General features: G+C 39.2%; 1 protein-coding gene across 1 annotated transcript in view; it reads right to left on the bottom strand.

Annotated features, from left to right (window-relative positions):
* Window positions 1-24302, bottom strand: part of LOC110074070 (amine oxidase [flavin-containing] B) — a 57387-nt gene that overhangs the window by 16167 nt on the left and 16918 nt on the right. The window contains exons 2-9 of the mRNA XM_072994204.2: window positions 17552-17646; window positions 16675-16812; window positions 11611-11715; window positions 10821-10912; window positions 4472-4613; window positions 2902-3051; window positions 1980-2139; window positions 588-684 (exon numbers count right to left, since the gene is read on the bottom strand). Coding sequence (XP_072850305.2) covers window positions 588-684; window positions 1980-2139; window positions 2902-3051; window positions 4472-4613; window positions 10821-10912; window positions 11611-11715; window positions 16675-16812; window positions 17552-17646 — 979 coding nt within the window. The remainder of the gene's footprint in view (window positions 1-587; window positions 685-1979; window positions 2140-2901; window positions 3052-4471; window positions 4614-10820; window positions 10913-11610; window positions 11716-16674; window positions 16813-17551; window positions 17647-24302) is intronic.

The following is a 24302-nucleotide window of genomic DNA, read 5'->3' on the forward strand; positions in this document are numbered from 1 at the left end:
GAGGATCTTCACTGGACGGTGAGTTTTCAGCCCATTGGAACACATTGAACGGTTTTCAATGCATTTCAATGGGCTTTTTATTTTCGCTTTACGATGTTTTTGCTTAACAGCGATTTTCCTGGAACGGATTATCGTCGTTAAGCGAAGCACCACTCTTACTTTCTACATCACACAGCAAGCAGCATTTTTCCAAAAAGAAGCAAGCTCCAGCCATGTAATGCAACTCCAGCCAAGACACAGATGGCATTCTCTTCATTTTCTCTTCTCTTTAGATACCACATTTTGCTCCTCTTGCAAGATTCAAAATCAAAACAGATGAGATGGGAAACTTTGAAATTAGTAAGTGATCACATGTTTTTCCTCCACAGACATACCTTCAAAGTTTGCAGACTCAGTATACAAATAGAGTGCACTGCTTCTCCTTCATCCTTGGTCAATTAAAAAAAAACTAATTTGCATCTTGTGATACTATGAAAAATGTTAGAGTATAATCACACATCCTTTACTGCTTAAATCAGCTTCACACCTAGTTGTGAAGCTCCCTATCTTGTATGTTTTCAAAAGGCATTTTCTAAAGTATTTCTTACCCAATTATGGCTGGAAAGCTTCCATCAGGTTTGGTATCATCTAGTGTCAAACTAATAGCTGCATCCTCATCTTCAATAATCATGGTACCACAGAAATCTGAAATGGAGCAAAGAGTGAAGATGTCAGCAATCCAGTTTGCTCTAATGAATATATCATTCTTATCCCTCTTAACAATAACTATCAAAAGCCATTAGTAACAGGGACATTACAGAAACATTTATTAAACTACTGAATGTGTCCAACTTCACCTGGGTTAAAAAAATCATTAGCTCAACTCCAATGCTCTCTCTTATCAAGTCCAGTATGCCATTACACTAAATGGCATACCAAATTTCTATGCAACCTTAGGGGATCCTATTTAACCTGCTCTAACCCACTCCAGTTGAGCTGTGTAGCCCTCACTCTACAGTTTTGAATCTTTAAGCCCACAATGTATCATGAGTCTTCCTGATGTAGAGGGCCTTGTCCATGAGCAGGCCATTCCTCCCAACAAATCTTTCACTGTAAGCAGGCAATCCATCAAGGAACACCAAAAACTAGTAACTGACTGGGTGCTTTGGGAGTCTCATCTTCCAGGACTCTCTCTTAATGTATTTCGGATTAGCTTCTCACAAGGATTTAGATGTTTCTGTCTTTACAAGGGATTTACCATAGCTGTCATCTGCACACTACTAACAAGAGTTCGGTAGAGCATCACTGCCATTATCTGTGAGAGCTCCTCCAGTGTCTCTTTCTACGACTGCTGCTGCCCAATAGCTGCCCTTCAAGACCTTCTCTATCCTCCTCACTCCTGAACTATAAAATGTTATATTCTCAGGCAGCTATTAATCCCAAGCAGGGAATCTAATCTTAACTGGTCATATTTTGTCCAAAAGATTAAAAAAAAACCCAGCATGTTGTTACAAAGCTGAATTTGAAAATCTTTGGGAAAATGCTAGATTTTAATTCCCAGAAAATGACCACAGTTGATGATGTCATCAGCCTTACTCAGAGTAACTTTACACTAATGATTTGAGACATTGTGGCTCAATATTTTTGCTTTTCATAAATTTTCTAAATACCATACTAGTGAAAAGCAGCAAAAGAGTGAAGCCATCCTTAGTACATATAAGCATACAAATCAAGCAAACTTAAAGGCATCATGAAAGTAATTAAAAATACAGAAAGTAATATTGCTGACAAATATGAGCGAAATCTAATGTTCATGGCAAGACAGACAGACTTACTGAAATGAATGGGATATGTGATGTAAGTCCTATTGGTCTCAGTGGGTCAAGTCTAGTTGAGAGCAATCTTGGATTTAATTCCTGGACTGATAGACTATTATAAATTGAAATAATTTTTTCTCAGGCTTGCTGCAATCCCGTACCCTTTCAATTAAAATGCAGTACCTTTTTTCCTCCAGAATGCTTCTCTGTAGTACACTATACATTTGATGACTGATCCCATAGGAACCCGGTTGATCAACTGATTTCTCATTGAAGGCAAAGATGGGTTAAAATGAATCTTCAAGCTGAGTGCTGGAGGGATGGCACAAACAACGTATCGAGCCTTGAAATGAAATGCAAGCATAATTATCTTTACAGGATGCATAAATATTCTTGGGCTACTGGAAACCTCCAATCCTATTTGATAGAAAATTTGACTCAGATAGCATACATTTATCTCTGAACCTAGAAACGGTGACATGACATGCAGCTGCTAGATATAGTTCCAAGATGTTCATTATACAGTTAAATTGAATGTATGGAGAGGGGGAGCACATCAGCCACACCTTCTCTGTTCAGGCTTTTCCCACACTAGCAGCTGCAGTATGAAGAGAGAACCCCCCAAATGCATAGAAAGTTACCAAACAGTTTGAAGAAACACTGAAATTCAGGTGCCTGATGACATGAGTAGCCTCCATATGTAAAGGAAGTGTTTTCCTTCAGAATGAAAACAAGTATCTCCACCAATTCTTCCTCCTTTCTACCAGTACAAAGGAGATTATAAGCTTCCTTCCCTGATTTATAGCTAGTCATTTGCCATGTTGTGCAAATCTGGCAAATAATTGGCCCAAATTGTGGTTTAGGGGTCTATTCGAAACATAGTTTGTGGAGCTCAAATGGAGTTGTAACCTACAGAACAGAAGCTTCTAACCTGTTATTTTGTATGACTTGGACTAACTATCCAGCAGGTAAGCTGGTGGATTCTGGGAGTTGTAGTCAATGAAGTAACTTTCCCAAGGTCTAATAAATATGTTCTTCAATTCTTTCACATTTACTTTTCCACAATAAATCTTTCCAAACCCAACATTTCTAAGATTTAAATCACCTCATATGTATCATGGTCCAGTGTCTTCACTATGACATTTTCACCTGTCTGGTTGATAGAAGTTACAGGCTTCTCTAGCTGAACAAGATCTCCCAGGTATTCCATAATCCTCTCACTAATTTGTCCAGAACCACCAACAAACTTCCTCTCCTGTAAGACAGGCAGAGAAAATATAATCTCACATATCAAACAAAATGGCAGTTCCAAATAATAAGCTTAGATAGGAAGCATCCACCACAAAGTCCATTTTGTTTTTAATTTCCATTTCTAGCTGAATTACACATAACTGTTATACTGAAATGGGACTTCCAGATACCTGATCAATCCAATTTATTTATAAATTGTTATTTTACCTTCTTTCTTTAAAAGGATCCAAGGATGCTTACGTCATTAAAAAGACAATATTTAAAAGCTAAAAAAACAGTGAGCATGGATATACAGTGCTGCCTCGCAAGATGAACGCCTCACCAGACGAAAAACCTGCAAGACGAATGTTTTTTGCAATCGTGTTGGTGACTCGCAGGACGGCTTCTTCTATGGCCGTGCTTCGTAAGATGATTTTTTTCACAAGACCAATGCCTTGCAAGACGAAAATAATTCATTCGTCTTGAGAGGTTCCCATAGGGAAAACCGCTTTTCGCAAGATGAAAATTTCGAAAGATGGCGCTACTCGTGGAATGAATTACTTTTGTCTTGCAAGGCACCACTGTAAAATGAATTAAATAAATGTTGCATTAAAATGATAAATAAAATCAATTAAAAACACATTTAAAATCAACAAGGCACAACAATCCATTTAAAAAACCCTCTCAGTTAGTCTGAGCTTGTAAAAGCTCTTAAAACTTAATATTCTACACATAAGGACTGAAGTCCAGCACTAAGTCACAACTAAAGTAGACCCATTGAATCAGTGGAACTGCATTGACAGAGGCATTGAGTTACCAAATTCCCATTTGTTCAACGGGTCTATTGTAGCTACAAGTTACTACAGGATTTCAGCCAGTGTTTCATGCTCTCTTACAGTCAAACTGCAGTCAAAACATATTTGCTTGCCTGAAATAATAGTCCAAAACTATCAGGAATTACAGTCCAGGACCCCTGGGATGGCCAAAAAAGAATTGGCATCAGAATGCTTAGCAGCTTAGCTGTCTGTACTTGACAGTTAAATAGTTAGACTGCCACAGGCTCTGGAACAAGAAATAAGTCCCTTGCTTGCTTCCGCTGAAGCTTTATTTTTCACTTGTTCATACTCACTAATCAATCCTTTCATTTCCTGTTTGATTCAAACAGAAACATTTATGACCACCCATGAGATGGACTGTTGGACGATGCCTTCAGCAGCAGGTGGAGACTTCTTTTGTAGTGTTCAGATAACTTTAGGGGTGAGGGTGGGGGTATTTATTTAATTACAATATTTTTACACTGCCTTTCTCCTTAAAAAAAGGACCCAAGGTGGTATACCTCATTAAACAGAGAATATCTAAAAGCTAGTAACATTAATTTATTCAAGAATTTTAAAGGGGCCCAACCACATCACTGTGACCTGGAAGTAATTAATGGCTTGCTATACCTGGCCTCCGTTGGTTGTTGAAAATATTCTGGTTGTCCCTCCACACTGTTTAACATACCACAGGAACCAGAGAGCTGAGACCTCATGAGGTTCGGAGGTGACGTCCACATTGACAAACAGCTTGGCAAACCGCTTGGCAGCCCTGCAGGCAACAATCATAACAGAGAAATGGCAGAGAAGGTTATCTGTCCCTTTTTGTGTAGCCTACATAATTAAAATGTAAACCACCCAGAGAGTGCTGGAAGTGCTATGGGGTAGTAGAAAAGCAGCACATCCTGCTTTGCTTTGCTTCTTGCTCTCCAGCACAAGTGTGGGCAACTGTGGTCCTCCAAATATATAAATAAATTTCCTTCAAACCAAGCCAGAATAGCTACTGGTGGAGGATTACGGGAATTGTAGTTCAAGAACATGTAGTCAACATTTTCCCTCCCCTGTTGCAATGGATAGGAAAGCTCTGTTTCCTGGAAACCTCTTTTTCCGCTGAGCGAACAATAGCCATTTACCTCATAACTCATGAAATGATTTGTTCCCATTGCTTCCAAAGAAACTATCAAATTACTAGAGAAATTTGAATTAGGTGTCAGTGTTGGTTTGTTATTAAAGGTATTTGAACCGTTGGCATGCAAGATGATTATTGTTATTCCTAATTATGCACATATTGCAATGAAATATTAATCAACATACAAAGCCAAGAAAACAGTAATGGAAGGTTTTGATCTGTTGTCCTGCCTCCTCTTCAACAAAAGTGAGAAAAAGAAACAGAACAGAAAAGTGTAGAAGAACAGCCACACTACAGATAAAAATAATGGTTAAAAGGTCTGTTTCTATATGATACGTGAGAGCTAATGTGATATATTAGTTAGCACTGTAGACAAGAGCTTAAGAGACCTGCCTTCAGGTTTTCAATACAAAATATCATGCTTGGCCCTCATCCTGTTCTTCCTTCTCAGTCTGACCTACTGTGAAGGAGGGACGGGTTGAATGAAGGGGGTGAGGAAGGAGAGCCATGTATATCATCCTGAACTCATTGCTTTTATGCTTCATTATCGTACTGACATTATTCACTGTTTGTGAGGCACCTTAAGAAGATTTCACCCAGAGAGTATCAGAGTCTTTCCTCTAAGGAGCTCTGGGGGCCTTATATGGTTCTCCTCCCCATCTTTATCTTTATCTTTATCTTTATCTTTATCTTTATCTTTATCTATCTGTCAGATAGACAGATAGACAGACAGACAGACAGACAGACAGAGAGAAAGAGAGAGAGAAAGAGACAAAGAGAGGGGGGGGCTTTTCAACAGAAACGCGGGTGTCCTTTGCTCCAAATGATAGAAAATAAAACAGAGGTTATTACTCAGGTAATAGTATTTTTCCCATAGATGAATACCTTTCATGTGTTCCCAGCTGAAAGAGCACAATTGGCTTCAGGATGAAGCTGGCCTCTGGGAAAACCTAACCTTTGGGTATTTTTTCATGCATGCTTCTGAGGGCAGAGAAATATTGCTAAGAGGTCAACTGCTGGGAAAGCAACACCACAATTTTCTACAGTATTCATTGCATGTTATGACAGGTGTAATTCAGAGCTTCACTACACAAGATGCTAATTCTCTGCCTAGAATCACTGGCTGAAATCCTGTTTAGTGTAGTTAGTCACAACTAGAGTATTTACAGTAGTTTGCATCAATAGAACATACAGGGGAATTGACTGCTGATTTGGTGGGCTTACTCCAGTTGTGACTTACTATGCAAAGCAACAGGATTTCAGCCTTTGACTCCTAAGGAGAAAAAAAACAGCTTGTTTCTTCTATGACAAGCTTGCCTCAAATAGTATTTAGTAAATTAGCTTGATTTTGTTTTATAATAGGTCAACTGAGAGACAGCACATGCTTTATTTACAAGTCTGATGTCTCAGGCATCCATGCTGAAAGATTGGCTTGCCTGGAGGAACAACATGGCTAAGAAGAAGAAACAAGCATTACCTTAACAATTGAGTTGTCCCTCACTTGCTATTTATCACTTTCATAAGGCACCTTAATCACACCAGTAAGTAAGTGATAAGAGTGGTCCAGAATAGCAAAGACTTATCTCTCTCCCACTTGGTAAATTAAGAAAGTGATGAAACATTTTCTAGTATACAAAACTATGTTTGCTAATCCGTGGAAGCCCATGCTAAAACGAACCTGTGAGTCTCTAAGGTGCCACAATATTTTATGTTTATTATTGTTTTTGTTATACATGTTTTGCTAAGAGATGGCTCTAGCTGGAAACAACACACTGTATTCAAAATGCTGATAACATTTATATTTATAGCATTCATAGTATGCTTATATAGAAAATACGGAGCACTCGAATACTCACCTTTGTATTTGTTAAAGTTAATTATTCTTTCTATGCATATAGAGTCTTTCCTCTAAGGAGCTCTGGGGGCCTTATATGGTTCTCCTCCCCATCTTTATCTTTATCTTTATCTTTATCTTTATCTTTATCTTTATCTTTATCTTTATCTTTATCTTTATCTTTATCTTTATCTTATCTATCTATCTATCTATCTATCTATCTATCTATCTATCTATCTATCTATCTGCAATCAAACTTTTTATTTTCATGTCAGGGTAAGGAATGGAAGGGAACAATGGGAAACAATGGGGATAAGGATTAAAAGGGAGTGAGATTGGGAAAGTACCTAAAATGCAATTAATATATTTCCCATATAGTATACAATTCATTCGAATTATACTTTCAATATGTTAAACAACCCAATTCAGACATAGTGTTAATCTAATCATTAGTTACATGCCTAGATTAACAGTAAGAATGTCTGAGATGTCCCCATCTTTATCTTCACAAGAATCCAGTTAGGTATTAGGCTGAGAAATAGTGACTGAGTGGGGATTTGAACCCAGGTCTAACATTCTATCAAAACAATCACTATTGTTTTGAATTGTTTTTAAATGTTTTAGCTTACAATGTTTAATGGAACCCACCCTGGGTAGACTTTGTCTAAAAGGGCGGGATAGAAATCTAATAAATAAATAAATAAATAAATAAATAAATAAATAAATAAATAAATAAATAAATAAATAAATAAATACTAATCACTACTCCACACTTGCTCTCAAATCACTAGAAGTTGTGATCTTTCAAAGGTTTTTCAAAGATCTCTGGGCACATTGTGCAGCTTCAGGGATTCTGTCATTAATAACTAGCTATCTTCCTTCATTCCAGAACAATATTACACATATACCATGGTAGAAACTGATTTTAACTTTAGAGTTAACTACATAGGAAAATCAGTGGTTTCCTTCCTTCCTTCCTTCCTTCCTTCCTTCCTTCCTTCCTCATTGTGGCTCTTGAGTGACTGATCTTTTGAAATATGTACAATTTACAGAAAATCATCTCATCTACTTTCTTTATTGACATAATTCTTTTGCTACAAATCCAACAAATCATTTAATCTGCCATGCATTTTTTAACCACACAGAAAGCCTCTTCTAGCATGCAGCACATATATAAAACAAAGGCAAATGTGTTCTACATGTCAGCAGAACAGAAGGAAAGAAAAGAAAGGAGAGTACCCTTGTGATCCATTGCATCTAAGAGAGGAGAAGCCATTTCTGGATTAACATCAATCTTGATCACAACAGCAGATCAAAAATACAGGAGAATGTGAAACATGCAGGGAAGTCGATTTTCGAAAGAAGGGAGCAATGCAGTTCTAGCTCCCTGGGTGCTTTTGTCAGGGCTCAGGGCTGGCTCTGTTATTAGGCAGAGTGAAACAGAGCCATTAAAAAGGTGAAGCAAATGAGACACAAAAAGCTAAGGCATATACAGTGGTGCCTCGCTAGACAGTTACCCCGCATGACAGTTTTTTTGCTAGACATTGACATTTTGCGATCGCTATAGCGATTCACAAAACAGTGATTCCTATGGGGGAATTTTGCTGGACAATGTTTGGTCCCTGCTTCGCAAACCAATTTTCGCTAGGCAATGATTTTGACAGTTCCCTCCATGCTCACAAAATGGGTGTTTTCGGGACCTAAGCTTCGCAAGACAGCGATTTAAACAGCTGATTGGCGGTTCACAAAGCAGCTTTCTTATGGCCAATCTTCGCTAGACAACGACGATTCTTCCCCATTGGAATGCATTAAACAGGTTTCAATACATTCCAATAGGGAAATGCTTTTCGCTAGACAATGATTTCGCTAAACAGCGATTTTAGTGGAATGGATTATCATCGTCTAGCAAGGCACCACTGTAAAAGAAGATATATATAAAATTTGTATGTACTATACTGAGCAGACCATACTATTAGAAAAGGGGTATATTTAGAAATTCCTTTAGATCTCACCATTTTCACAGGTGCATCTGATGGGGATACAGGAGAGCCTTCTCTGTTGCTGCTCCTAGACTCTAGAACTTCCTCCTACAGGAGGCCAGGTTGTCCTTTGCTGTCCTACCACAAGCAGGCAAAGACCTTTCTCTACAGGCAAGCCTTCCCTCAGTAACTAGCTACCCGTGTGTGATTTTTTTGATGGATCATTCTGCATTACTTAAGAACAAGCTGAAGACTTGGCAAGCCCTCCGGCAAGCCTTCCTCCTTTCCATTTCTTAATTCTCTGTGTCTTATCATCTTGGATCTTTCTATGTTGTTTGATATTGTTTGTTTTAAATTTTGAATGTAAGCCACCAAGAGTAGATTCATTGAATCTAGATGAGCAGGGTAAAAGTTGGAAAATAAATAAATACTGCTTTGACTGGATTTTTAGCACTACCTGTGCTTTCCATTTTTGTGCTGTCCATTTCTCAGAGGCTTTTTAAAAGAGAAATATTTGTATACTGTACTTATTGTTCTTAGCTTTAAATATTATCTTTTAATGATGTTAACCACCATTGTATATTTGTTGTTTTCCATTTTAAATATTTTCTTTCAATGTTGTAAGCCACCTTGGGTCCTTTTCAAGGAGAAAGGTGGTGTAAAATATTTTTATTAATAGTAATAATAATTCACTACCTGGAAAAGTTATGGCTCTTTCCCCTTCTTTGGTACTCAAACAGGAATACCTTCCCTGCAGACTTGCTGTTTTTTTCACAAGCAGAAAACAACAACAGAGATGGGAGGAGCTAGCTGTTTCCCTCTATGCCTGATTAATTTATTCAGATAATACCTTAATAGGGCTTATAAACTCAAATTGCAACCAGGTGCTGCAAATTTCAGACTTCATGCACTATCATGTATGTTTAAGACTTCATGCTGCCAGCTCTCCCATTCTTTCCAGTGGTGTGTGTATGTCTGTGTGTGCATGCACATGGACATATGCTGAGAGCAGAGGGAGGGGTGCAATTTTATACTTTTGCCTGAAGCATAAAATTAACTATTTATCACCCTGGAGTAAGGCCACTGCTTCAGATAGCAGATGTGGAGGGGCAGCTGGGGCAGCCCTCCCACAGTTTGTCCTATGCTCCTCTACATTGGTCTGCTACTGAGCCTCCTTGCCAGTGCTGAAGTTCATCAGTTAATACAGTGAGCATGCATGTGACAAATGGAAGAGGATGCCATCTTGCTCTTATTTTAGGCAGAATAATGCTCTGATCCAGCCCTCCCAAAACTTATTGTGAAACAAGACTCTGCCCATAAAGGAACCTGCTGTTGCAACTCATATTATGTAGACCAAATTTCCAAGTTGAAGGATGCTGTGGATATATACATGGCTGCAAAGTCCTGAACCTGCTCATCAGGTGAGAGGGGCAATACTTCATAGCAGTACAAGTTCTACCTAATGCACCATCCAACCTCTGAATTTTGATACTGGTACACCCGGTTTTCCACAGGCTTTTGAGTAATGTCTGGTTGAGATCCTGGTCTGGGGAGCCTCTGTTGCTCTTCTTCTGGGGCCAGTACCCCTCCACACACTCAGGACCCAATACAAATTGCTGGTTCCTACTTTTTAAGAAAGGGTGGGGACCATGTGCTGGTTGTAAATGAGTCCAAGGTGGAAAGAAGGGAAGGTGTTTTTTTTTTAAAAAAAATAGGCATACAAATGCAGGTAATTCTGGGAGTTGTAGTCCCAAAAAGTAACTTTGTTACTGCCAAAAAAGTAACTTCCCCTTCCAGAACTTCCCCTTCATGGCCCTCCTTTCTTTTTCACTTCTACCATGCTTTCCTATCATCCTAGGAGACTCCCACAGGAAAAACAGAGGTTGCTGTTGCCAAACCTCTGAACCGAACACCTGTAGGAAATCAAGAAAAAAGTCATGGGTTGCTCATTACTTGTAACAAGTATTACTTCTCTTCTTAGGATGGGGGTTACCATGGGTATCTATCTTACAGATACTGCATAAAATCACTTCTCACTTTGTCCAGCAAATTTTGTCAATTAATTCTTGCATAGTCATTTTGTCCCATTCCTCTGCATGTGGTGCCTCCCACGGAGCTTCGTTGGGAATCTAAGAGAAAAAGGGAATCACATGTCTAGAAAGAAACCACAGCATTGCAGAACCAGAGATGATTATGCTTTTTACATTGAGAGAAATCCGTCACTCTTTCCACTAATGCCTTTTTCACATTAGCACCATACTTTGATTCTGATCTATGGAAATCCAGTTACATTTAAGAATATTAATTGAAGGCTTTAGAAAAGAAACAAAAGTGTTTTGTTTCTCTGTGTCACTAATCAAATTTTAATTTTTAAAAAGCCCACAGTTTCCCAGTTTATCACAATATAATGAGGACATTGTGCCTATCAAACTGCAGTGTCTGGATCTGTGTTATACAACAGTGGTAGAGGGCAGAAGGTACACTTTGATCTACAGGTATATCTCTGGATGATTTTCAGTAGATTGGCAAGGCCTTCTGACTCCCAAAGAGTAACAACAGCAGCAAGAAAATTATTCTCCTCCTCCACAATAAATTATACTTCTGAAATGAGGAAAGCTTGAGTTTTCATTTGGACAGACTGTCATTGCCATTGGGTCAAATTTCTATACTCCCATGTTCTTTAATTCTAACAGCACATTCAATTTTGCACTGTGCTCTGGCTAGTGCATCTCTTCCAGTAAAAAACAAAGTAGGTCCCATCAACCTGAAATCCACTGCTACTGCTAGAAAATTGAGATGACTGAGATAAGGCTCCTACGTTTCATACCTCCTTCCCCATTTCATCCATCGTCCTCCACAGATTATTGTAATCTAGATAGGCAATGGGATTCCACATCGGTGGGAATGCTCCTTTGAAGGGATACGTTTTGCCCTACAACACGGAAAGAAGAAAACACTCAAATCTGATTACACTAAATTGCCAACCTGACTGCAAAAATGTGGTTACCAATGGGAAGCATCACAGACCTTTCTAGCATAGATCTCTCATGAACACAATTTGCCAAGCTGCTAAGAAACTATATGAGAAAATTACACTGGCAGTCCTGGAGGCTGATGATGAAATGGAGGAAAATACAGAGACTGATAATGCTAACCCATTCTCTGAGACATGCCAGCAGCCCCCAATGAGTTTTGCTGCCATTTCCATTATTACTTTAGAATATTTATGAAATGCATCTTCACAAAATACATAATAAGCATATATCAACAGAAATTTGAACAGCATCTGCAAACCAATGAAAAAGGACTATGTCTAGGTTAACCTCCTTGTTTCCCCCATTACAATTAAATTGCTTTCTATTTTTTGTTTAATTGGATTATGGATTAGACTGCTTGTGTACAATATTCAATTTTGATAAGTATTTGATAATGTGTCTTGCTATATTGTCAAAATTAATTCAAATGAAATGCAACATAAGCACGGCAATGTGATTTACAACATTAATGAACTGATCACAACATGAATCAGTTGATAGGAGGCTTTATAAACCAGGACTATGTCTGATTATATTTAATACGTCTAACAATCATTTTTGTTGAAACGTAGCAGCATGTTCATTTAAAATATGAAGCTGTTTCACAATTACCTGCAAGGCAAATGACATGAAAATGCATGAAAAACATCAAGAGAGAATAGAAGCATTCACCGTATATAGGAAATAAATTGCAGATTTTAAATTGCACTGCAAATAGTAAAACTAAATAAACTGAATTATCATGGTAAGGACATATTTAGAAATGATGTGAAAACCATGACATTGAATAATAACAAATCAGGACAGCCTGCCAAGTGCACAGGAAAAGGACCAACTGGACCTGCTGAAACAATGTTTTCTGCTCTGCTGAGAAAGATAATCCTTGGAGCAATTGCAAGAACCCTGTCAGTCTGACAGTAATTTGTGCAGTGAAACCTGTCTGGGTTGTCTCAGTGAGAGAACTACTGACAGGTGGACCATGATGATGTGTCAGTGTCTGCCAATACCACCTTTTAGACCCCCCCCCACCTGCTGGTCGTCTCTCAGCAGAAAAGGGCTGGTAATCTAACATCTTCAGGAGACCAAGCTAGGGAAGCTCGTAGTAGGATATCACTTGGCCAGTTGGTAAATTGGAGGCACTACACTGTGGTAGGTCTGCCCAAATGGGGTAGTGATAAGGGGCAACTGCCCTGTCCCATGTGATTTGTTCTATTTTCTTCTACAAGGGTCCACCTTGTCACCCATGTTGTTTTTAAAAATCAACACAATATGGCCAATGGATGGTCTCATTTCATGTGAGAAAAACATATGACAAAAATGACATTTTTAGCATATGTATTTCTCACATGAAATGAGACCAAAGTTAACTTTTGTTTAGGAGTGGGCACCACTCCATGTACCATTTTGAACATCTGGATTTCACTGGTTTTCATAGGTATTCCCTACCTTTCTGCACACACACTGGAGGAAGCAAAAACATTTCAAAGGGAAACAGGAAGTTCTATCCCCAGACTATGTGATCTTCATTTTTTCTTTCCATTTTGGCTGAAGAAGAGTCCAGACTCCAGAACACTCTTTCTACTTACAGACTTTGCTATGGGTGAAGGAGTTGAGCATTGACCTAAAGATGCACAGATTTGCATGCATCCCAATATACTGTAGCAATCATTTACTTCACTGCTAATTAAATGTGAACATCTTGCATATTTTATTCATCAACACCTAGCTAGCAAGTAACATTTTAATAATGAATCAGTTCCAGAACGGGAATGATAACAAATGAGGTGTAAGAGTTGCAATTCATAGGTCTTAGCCAAGAAAGGAAGTAGTCAGTGCAATTTGCATTTATCTAGATTTCTCATTTCAGTTTAATTATATATGCGAAATGTTTGGGCAGATATGAAAAATGAGGAAGTAAGGTGAGGGAGGTCTTACTCATGCAGTTAGGAGGAAGTAAGCAAATGTACTATAGAAAGGTTAATTGATAGGGCAGATTAAAGCAGAGCTTGGTAAAGTTAACTTTTTGAACTGAAATCTGTACCTCAGAAAAGCATTTTTTTCCCTATGCCCTAGCTTAAGGGAAAAGGTATAGTGTAGGCTATAATACTGCACACTCCTGAGGAAATAAGGGACAACAGAAGTGAGGTGGAGACAACACAGTAAGTTCTCTCCTATGTGGTCTTGGAACAAAAATATGGCATAGCTAGCAAATAGAAGCCAAACAGAGAGAGTTTTGAAGGGAAGGGAAGGGAAAGGAAGGGAACTACAGGAGGGCATAGACACAGTTTTGTTCCCACACAGTGGCAACCCAGAGTGGAAAACAAGGACTAGGCTGCAGCTGGTGCATCTGGGACAAACAGAGAGGAATGGATAATGGAAGACACTTTTTAATTGAATCTATCCACATTTTGGAAGTTTCTCATTTTTCATTAATACACTACAGTGGTGCCTCGCATTAGAATATTAATTCATTCCAGCAAAATCATTGTAGAACGAAAACATCGTAAATCAAAATTAAAAAGCCCATAGAAACGCATTAAAACCCGATCAATGCGTTCCTATGGGCTTAAAACTCACTGGCCAGCGAAGATAGCGCAGCCATTTTCGCTGCCCGTGCAGCGAGGAATCCATCCCAGAAAACAGCGGGCGGCCATTTTTTTACCCGGTGGCCATTTTGAAACCACTGATCAGCTGTAGGAAAATCGTCGTTTTGCGAGAATCGGTTCCCAAAGCAGGGAACCAATCATCGCAAAGCGAAAAAAACCCACAGGAAAAATAGTTCGCAAAAACTTCGTCATTATGCGATTTCGTCGTAAAACAGAGCGCTCGTCTTGCGAGGCACCACTGCATAGACAAAATCCAGTGGCTGAGCACAATAAATTGCACTAGAGTAGACTCATTGAATCAATTAGGATTTGGAGGGACACCTCCTACATAAGTTCCATTGATTCAAATAGGCCTACTCTAGATGTGATTCACTGTAGTATAAGTTGCAGTTAGATAGGCCCATTTGAATCAATGAAACTTGCAGAGGAGTTGACTCACTAACTCACTTGTGTTTCAATGGAGCTACTCTAGTCAAGATATCTGGTGTTCTACAGTGGATAGAGTGATGGACTAGGAGTCAGAAGGCCGGAATTCAAATCCCCATTCAGTCATGGAACCTTACTGGGGATGTGGAACTGGTAAAACTACTCTCTAAATATCTAACTTACCTTGAAAGCCCTATTACAGTTGCATCAAGTCTGACTTGATAGCACATAACAACTCTAGTAGAATTCACTACACAAAGCAACAGAATTTTAATATTACAGCTGTTTAATATTACTTGTGCAGAGTTGCTGTACAGCAATAGACGTGTGCATATGGTGCAAAAATGTGAGTGATCAGTTCAAACATGAGTCCATTTACTCTACCTTGGGGAGCATTCACAATATCCGGAAAGCCAGAGGGACTGTAAACCATTTGAACTCAGAAGTGATTGTTATCTGCTATTACTGCTACTGTAAAAATTAGTGAGATGCTGCCAAATAGAATTTAATGTAATAACATTATGATTACTATATCTGCCCTTGTCTGACATATGGTCAAAATGGATCAGGCAGTTCTCATTAACTTGTCCTTATCCAAGAAAAACAAACTGAGTATGTATAATCTGACAGTCAATCTCTAGCCGTATTAAATAATTTAGGACTACATCCCAGGATTGCCTTGGAGATGCAATTAGGGAAGCTCTCCAGGCATTAAAGCATCCTACTACAATCAGGTCACCTGGTGGGTTTTCATCAACGAAAATGCTAATTAGGTTTCTTTCTAAGATGTGTTCAAATGCAACTGGACTACTAATGAGAAACTGCACTTTTATGCACCAGGCAAAAGGAAACTTTAGTTCATTCCCTTTCAAAGCATCAGCACTTGAAAACCCAGGAAATATGCAGTCCCTCTTCATTGGTTAATTGTGTGCCTTGTGCATATGAAAGTGTGGAGGGAGAGAGACAGAGAGATGTTGGCATGGAATTATTAAAAATGAAACTTGTTTATTCCATAATGACCCATCAAACTATTTCTATTGCACCGTCAAATCAAATGATCCAGACATGCACTCCTTTTGGACAGTCAACAGAAAAAGCAGAATTTTATGCAGATTCATCGGAGCTTCTAAACTTCAACTCAAACGTTCAGCTTCAACATTTATCTTGATATTACGGTCAGCTGCTGGATTGTGATTAGCATGCCATGACAATTTGAACTCTGAATCAAATCTTGGTTTGTTCTAGGGACACCTGATGAGCAGAAGAGTCGACTCTTTTCCTGTTCAGCAGAAGTACAATCCGAGCATGAACCACTATTTCCTTTCCTTCCTTCAGTTACTGAATTGCAGAATTTGATTAATGAACCATTTTTTTCTTGTCTAATCTAGCCAAATAGGCCAAGTATCCAAACTCGCGAACTATCCTCCATAAAGGGAGGTAATGTTCTCTTGGAGTAGGTAAAGTTGCATAAACAAAAGATGCAGTACCTTCAAAGATTTTTAAATATTTCCTACTCATATGTGTTATGTTACATTTTAATATTTCCTTTATTAAAACAGAATGTTATGTTTTAAAAGTGTCTTAGAGGGAAACAATATCTCAGTCCCGAACATCTAAGATGCTGGTCACAGATGCTTTTCCTTGCAAATACTCTTAATTTTTATTTTTTGAATTTATGCCAAGGATCTACGGGTATAACAACTATGGTGCTCACTCATCTCCAGAATGTTTTTGTCACTATCCAGTATATGTGCGACTTTACTACCAACATTCCACAACAACAACTGAACAGTTAGAATAGTTAAGAAAAAGATCTGATCTTACATTAACATGATGAATAAGATGCTCAACTTCATTCACTTTGTAGGTCTCTAGTCCTAGTTCCTTAGAGAGACGCAAAACACGATTCTGGGTTGGTCCCACATATGCCCCTCCAAGGTCAACATACTTGACATGCTTATTCTAGGATAGAAAGAGAAAATGTGAAAATGTGAGAAAATGTGATATTCTCCACTGCTACAGCAAAAAAAATAAAATTAAAATTAAAAAAATATTCTTATTCCAGGTGAAAACACAGAATACGTTTCAAATTTTTCTCGCCACCGGAGGACAAAATGCCATCCAAACATGGGGGATTTTTTTAAAATTATAGTGAATATGTATGGAAGGGGTTCTAAAGCAGCTATCAAAATGCAATATGGTTAATCCTATCAAAGCTGAGATATTAATATCTGTCTTAGAAGAAAAGCACAATTCAGCTTTGTAGTGTCTATATTTAAGGAAAGGTATAGTCTATGACCCTATGATGCACTGTCCTGATGTAATTAACTAGAAATAGGTATTGTCAACATCTGGATGAGAGGTAGACTGTGAATTGTGTGTACTCCACTTTCTACAATGGAAGAAAGTTGTGATGCAAATGAAATACAGAAGCTGATCAAACTGACACTTGAAATCTATATGGCAGATGGGAAGGCTTTTATGTATAGCTGTGACCCACAACATATCACCGCCATGTCCCACCCGCAGCTTTTGCTGCCCAGGCAGCTTCCTCAATTTACCTAATAGAAGGGCTGCTCTTGGTAAAGTTAGGAAAGTCTTGCTTGTGCTCCTAAAAGGAGGCAAAGAGGAATACAAGGGAGGGTAACTGGCAGGGTGGCTTAAGGGCCAAAATAAAAAATTTTTAAATGCAGTTACTTACCCTGACGGTGAAGGTTCTGCCTCCAACCCTGTTACGAGCTTCCAGAACCACAACATTCAATCCTGAGTCAAAAAGCAATTTGGCTGCTGATAGACCTAAAGTACAAAGAAAGCTACATTACACCATCTTCCATCCAATACATTTCACAGCTGCTTGAAATAAGCTCAGGGACAGGTATTGCTCCACATTTAACTCCCAGAAGTCCTGATTATTGGGTGTTTTGGCTTTGGCTTCTTGGTGTCCAAATCCCTAGTCTCTAGAACCTAAGTTTGGAAACCACTGTTTTATTGCATTTCATTCAAGGAAGTAACATTAATGGCAGTAGCATACTAAATCACAAGGGGGGGGGGAGGTGAAACTGATTTCATTTTAACTATATCTCACAAAAACTATTCAGGCAGTTCATATGTTTGTATTTATGAGGAATGACAAAAACACATTCTTCCTCCATCTGCCATGTATACTTGATGGTCTTCTGTTGTCTTTTGAAAATGGACCTGTCAGAAATTGCAGACACCCAGTATAGTGGGTTTAAATAAGTTATCTGACTACAAAATGTCTCAAGCCAACATTAAATATCAGTTGAATACTGTATATATAAGTCTATTGGTAGTGGATGGATATAGCCAAGTGCTTATCACACAGTATCCTGTCCACTTAAGAATACACCACATATAATTGCAATTCTTTATGTGATAACCAGTTGTTTGTAGGTTACAGCAATTAAAAGTCAGATTTGGCAATGTCCCTGCCATGTTACAGTTCCAAACCATTTTCTGGACAGGAATTTTCTTATGATTAGACAAAAGAACGCTCTTTGAAATCTTCAAACATTAAGAGCTAAAGTAGTTATCTGGCAACACTGCTTCGTGTAAAGTCAGTTGTTAATATTTCATCCTTATTAAAAAAATTAAGTCAATCTAGATATTTGAGTTTCAAAGCAAAGTTCATGGGAAATGCTTATTGCCTCGTAGTTGAAAAATAAACATGGCATCAGGCTGAAAGCTGGGTTGAATGCAGAAACAGCCTGTCTGAACATTAACACAGGAAGATGCCTTACGCTGATCATTTATCAAGTTAACCCATGACCTGAACTGGCTACGTAGCTTTTCAGGCCCTCAAGGATGAGTTTCTTCCCAGCTTCTGCTCCTGATTCTTTTTAAAATTCATGAGTCAAGAGATGGCAGATGCTAACACCTGTCATTAGAGTAAAAGTCACATGATTTATTTATTAAAGTCACGTTAGTGCTCAAGATTATTAGTTCTCAAGAATCAAGACAGAGGCAGTCTTATGTGTTTGAGAAAACAGGAAGAACACTGTCTAGGTCCTTAAGCCAACCACAGATCAAAGCAAACTAGTTTGCAAACTGCTGGAGATGGGAAAAGCTCCTGTTGTAACAATCAGTTCTGACTTATGGCAACCCTTTTCAGGGTTTTATAGGTAAAGAATACTCAGAAGTGGTTTATCATTCCCTTCTTCTAGGGTCATCCTAGGACTGTGCAGCTTGCCCAAGGCCACACAGGCTGGCCCTACTTGCAGGAGGCTCAGTGGGGAATTGAACTCCCACTGGCTCCACAGTCAGATACCAAAGCTACGGAGCTGTCCAGACAGTTGCTTCAAAATCAGACAGCAGTAAAGTTACTCTCAGAATCAAAACAATAGCCTGAACTGTGGTTTTGCAAAAGGTGGCATTTGTTAACTACGATTTAGTACATAATGTCTGAACTGATGGCTCATAGTCATGGGGACCCTGCCTTCTGAGACTATTGAATTCAAAGATGTGAAGGGAGGGTGGAAGGAAAATGGAAGAAAATAAGATACTTCAAATTACTATTTGAGATTATTTCTGAACTAACCTATAAAGATATCTTAAAACTGGACCAGGGGGATTATAAAATGAAGCCAAGAGAGAACTTAATGGAGGATAGCTGTATTTGTCAGTGGCTTGCATAGGTGCAACTATCAGAAAAATTTTAAAGCAGACAGAAAAGTATTTGAATTTGAAGAAGAAAAATATGTGTTTAAAAAAGCACTCTGTAACAATGAGGACCATTTGATTTCCAAGATGTATAAAATGCTTTGAAATTTGATACACATGAAGAGCAGGTCAAAGAGTGTATGGTTAAATAGGCAAATAAAATTTGATATAATATTCAAACAGAACAATGTGGGTTATGTGGACGTATAGACTGAAATTTACAAGGAGTTATAACCTTAAAGAAAATTTCTACAACATGATGTTTAATTGGTATCTGACACCAAAAAAGTTGTCTAAAATGTATAAAGGGGTTATCAATAAGTGCTGGAAATGTCAAGAGAAAGAAGACTCCTTTTATCATATGTGGTGGACATGCAGAGTACCTACAGTATGACGTTTTGGAAGCAAATTCACCTAATAGTGCAGGAGATACTGAAAATTAACTTGCAATTGCAACCAGAATTGTTCCTTTTGAGTGTAGTGGACAATCAAATAGAAAAGAATAAAGCAGTAATTATCAGATACATGACAACAGCTGCAAGACTCTGCTATGCTCAATATTGGAAACTGAACAAAGTACCAACACTAGAAGAATGGCTACTTAAGGCGCTGAAAATAGGTGAAATGGTGAAACTGATTGCTTTAATCAATGATAAATCATCAATGACCTTCAGAACTAGTTGGAAGGCCCTACTGGACTTTTTGATAAATAAGGGAAAAAATGAACGGATGGTACTTGGTTTTGAACCTTAAGACACGGTCATAAATGTGGAGACTCCTATAATCCTGATAATGGCCTAATTTTGTATGTAGCAAATACTGATTCTAAAATATTTACTATAGATAAGAATAACTGGCAAACTAACAAATTATGGGAAGTTCTAAAATGTCATTAATCTCAAGAATATGTAAAACTGGTTTGCTCCTATTTGAACTCCCTTTCCCCTTATGTGAGCAGACGTGGTGGCGCTGTGGGCTAAACCACAGAAGCCTTTGTGTGCTGCAGGGTCAGAAGACCAGCAGTCATAAGATCGAATCCATGCGATGCAGTGAGCTCCCATTGCTTGTCTCAGCTCTGCCAACCTAGCAGCTCAAAAGCATGTAAATGCGAGTAGATAAATAGGGACCACCTCGGTGGGAAGGTAAACAGCGTTCCAGGTCTAAGTCGCACTGGCCATGTGACCATGGAAGATTTCCTTCAGACAAACACTGGCTCTACAGCTTGGAAACGGGGATGAGCACCGCCCAGCGTCGGACACGACTGACTAAATGTCAAGGGGAATCTTTACCTTTACCTCCCCTTATGTACTGTATCCTTTGTATGAGAAACTTAATAAAAATACAGTGGTGCCCCGTATAGCGAGGTTAATCCGTTCCGGATTAACCCTCGCTATACGGAATCATCGCTAAACGGGTAGGGGAAAGGTATTGGAACGCATTAAACTTCGTTTAATGCGTTCCAATACCTTCGTTACTTACCCGTTCAGCGAGGATTCCAGGTGCCGGCAGCCATTTTCGCGCCTTCGCTAAGCGAGGGCAGGGCGCGAAAACGGCTGCCGGCAGCCATTTCCGGGCTTTCGGCGGCCATTTTGGAACCGCCGATCAGCTGTTCGGCGGCTCCAAAATGGCCGCCGCAATACCCGATCTTCGCAATGCGGGTTTTCCCCATTGCGAAGATCGGGTATGTTTCCGTATAGCGATCCCGAAAAAGGGATCGCTATACGGAAACATCGCTATACGGTGCACTCGTTAAGCGAGGCACCACTGTAATAGAGATAATTTCTGAACTGAACCATTGAGTGATACCACTGGAAACTTGGGCATTGAGTGGTCTGTAGTTTTAACTCTGATTTGTCCAAGGTTTTCAATACTAGCAAAATTAATATAGACAAGAAAAAACCCACAGGGGAAGATCTTACTACTACAAAGGACACAGCAGTGCTTAGATGGAGGTTAAGGAAGGAGAATACAGCAAGCCTCACAAGTTACTATAGCAACCTGCTATCAAAGAGCATCCCCTTGAAGATGCTGCAGCTGAAAGGCCTGGCTTCTAAGGGTCTTTACAATGCAGGTTTAATCTGCAAAATGACTCTCTTATCACAGAGTCATCTGTATTAAAGGTACCGTCTGCTATCATGACAATTATTTCATCCATTTTTGGTCTTTTGTAGTGCTGGTGGTTTGGTTTTTTACAATCGTGACCACAGAGCAATTCAATCACTACCAAAAGAAAATAAAATAAAACAAAGATGTGTATGGCTCATTTCAAAAACCATTTAAAAGAGTGTTTGGTTTTTTTTTTTTTTACAGTGTGTCTGTGAACATGAACTTGCACCTATCGTTCTTTTGTTCCACTCTCAACCTCTGAGAGAACAGATTCTGGAACCAAAACAATCCCTGGTAAAACCTATTTACCAAAAACGGAATGTGTTTACATCACACGGAGTTCTATCCTGTAGAATGCTATGAACTCTCCAAAAAGAACTGTTGCAAAGACCATCACAGGAAGTGCACCAGGGATGGAGCCTTCAAGACATATACTCCACTTTTCTTACAGTTCTGGGATCCAAAGAGGCTTACAAAAGGAAACATACATTAAAATATTTAAAAATATCATTACACATATAATATTAAAAGACCATTAAACTAAAATAGCACAGAAAGCAAAAAGGCACTTTAAAACGGACAAACATATCTAAAAAAAATTAAAGAAGAAAACTGTGGTACCCCCTGTCCAAAAGGGGATGTTTAGCTAAAGAGGAAGACATTTCTCAGCCAGTGGATGGAGAGGAGGGAGGAAGATAACCAATTCTCTTGTGGAAGGGAGTTCCACAGCTTGGGAGGAGCTGTGGGAAAGGTTTTCTTGAGTCCGCACTAAACATGCCTAAGAGGGCACTGGGACCAAAAAGAAGAGCCTTCCCCAGAAGCTTTACAACTGCCAGAGGCTCAGTGGGGAAACATGGTCCTTCAAATAGCCTAGGCTTAAGCCATATAGGACTTTCTAGATTCTAACCAACACTTTGAATTAGACTCACAAACAAACTGGCAGCAAGTGGAGCTGTTGTTAAAAGGCGAGTCATACTGAAAGCCTCAGTATCAATTTTTTATTTCACAACTGAGTTTTACATGAAAAAACAACAACACAGAAACAAAAGGCAAGACAAAAGATAAGACAATGCAAGGGATCAGTAATGTCGTGTTCTGCATTTCCAGCAACCAATGACTTCCAAATGTCTACAGCCTTCCCAGACAATTCTGAATAATGTGGTGAAAGAAGGTAGAGGGAAGATATCAAAAGATATCCTGAATAGTGTATCTATAATTTGCCCTTAATTTTGAAATTAGGACTTTCACAAGAACCATGCAAATGCTGTTTATAGTAAAAACAGTAATTGATGGAGTGCAACCAGACTATTCCATGTGGTTCTCAGCACCATCCTTTCTGGACATTGCAGACCCACTTTTCATCACCAGAGCACTCACCTAGAATTACTTTCTCTTCTGACTCTCATAAATGTCGAACGGGGGGGTTGGGTGAGGACACGGGGGAAGGGGAAGGGAGAGGAAGGGAAGGGATGGAACCTTCTTTCTTTCTTTCTTTCTTTCTTTCTTTCTTTCTTTCTTTCTTTCTTTCTTTATTTATTTATTTATTTATTTATTTATTTATTTAACTTATATGCCACCCACACTATCCAAAGGTCTCTGGCGGACAGATCCAAGCACCCTGTCCACATCCTCAGGTCTCAACAATTGAAACTCACCCGTTAATACTTGACCTAAGCACAGCACACTGGACACATCCTCTGATTCTGCAGTGACAGTGGATTCCAACCCATTGCAAATCTGAGTGATTTCTCCCTCAAAATGAATGGCAAACTCATCACAGCGAGCTGATGAGCAGTCCAGGACCTCCACAGGATTTCCTGGTTGTAGAAGATCCCGGACCACCCGAAACAGCTCTGCTGGATGACACTCTGAGGAAGCAATACAGCTGGAGAAATATTGCCATTTTGCCAGCCTTATTGCCACAACATAGTTTGATTGGACTCCCAGTGGGATTTCCTCCACCTGCGCTCCAGCCGTCTCCCCTCTTGCTTCATCGCCCACAGTTCAGAAGTATACCAAGGAGCTGTCTGGGCTCCTTGGCTTAGGCGCAATCGTGTGAACCACCTGGGTCATCTCTCTATTCCACAGGGTGACCTGAGCTTTGACAGGAGCGCCGACCATATCAGACGGATAATCCCCCAGAGCATTCAGGAAACCATCCGGATCCATTAGTCTCTGAGGGCGGGTCATCTTAATAGATCCCCCACCCTTGCAGAGGGGATGTTATACATTCCTGCAGTCGCCAACCACTCTTGGCTCTGGCTTCAACCACCATTGCCCCGATGGCATCTCCTGTTGTCCTACAGTATTAAATAGGAAAAATATTCCCTGCCTCTGACTTGGGGTCCTGATTCTCAGGCAAGGAATAAACATTTTCCAGCTTCAGAAAAGAAATCATTCATCTTCCCTGAACTATCCAAAAACACAGAGCAGCTTCCAACATTCCTTAATCAGGGGGAAAGAAAAAGAGTATGTGAGGTACACATTCCTTCCCCACATTTGTTTAGAATATTCCAAACGGTTCCAACACATCCACTTCTGTGGAGAAATTATTTTTTCACTTATACATTCACTCACTCACTCACTCACTCACTCACTCACTCACTCACTCACTCACTCACTCACTCACTCACTCACTCACTCACTCACTAATTCTTCTCTACAGT

Source organism: Pogona vitticeps, chromosome 3 (assembly GCF_051106095.1).
Source record: "Pogona vitticeps strain Pit_001003342236 chromosome 3, PviZW2.1, whole genome shotgun sequence".
In the NCBI taxonomy this organism is placed as follows: domain Eukaryota; kingdom Metazoa; phylum Chordata; class Lepidosauria; order Squamata; family Agamidae; genus Pogona; species Pogona vitticeps.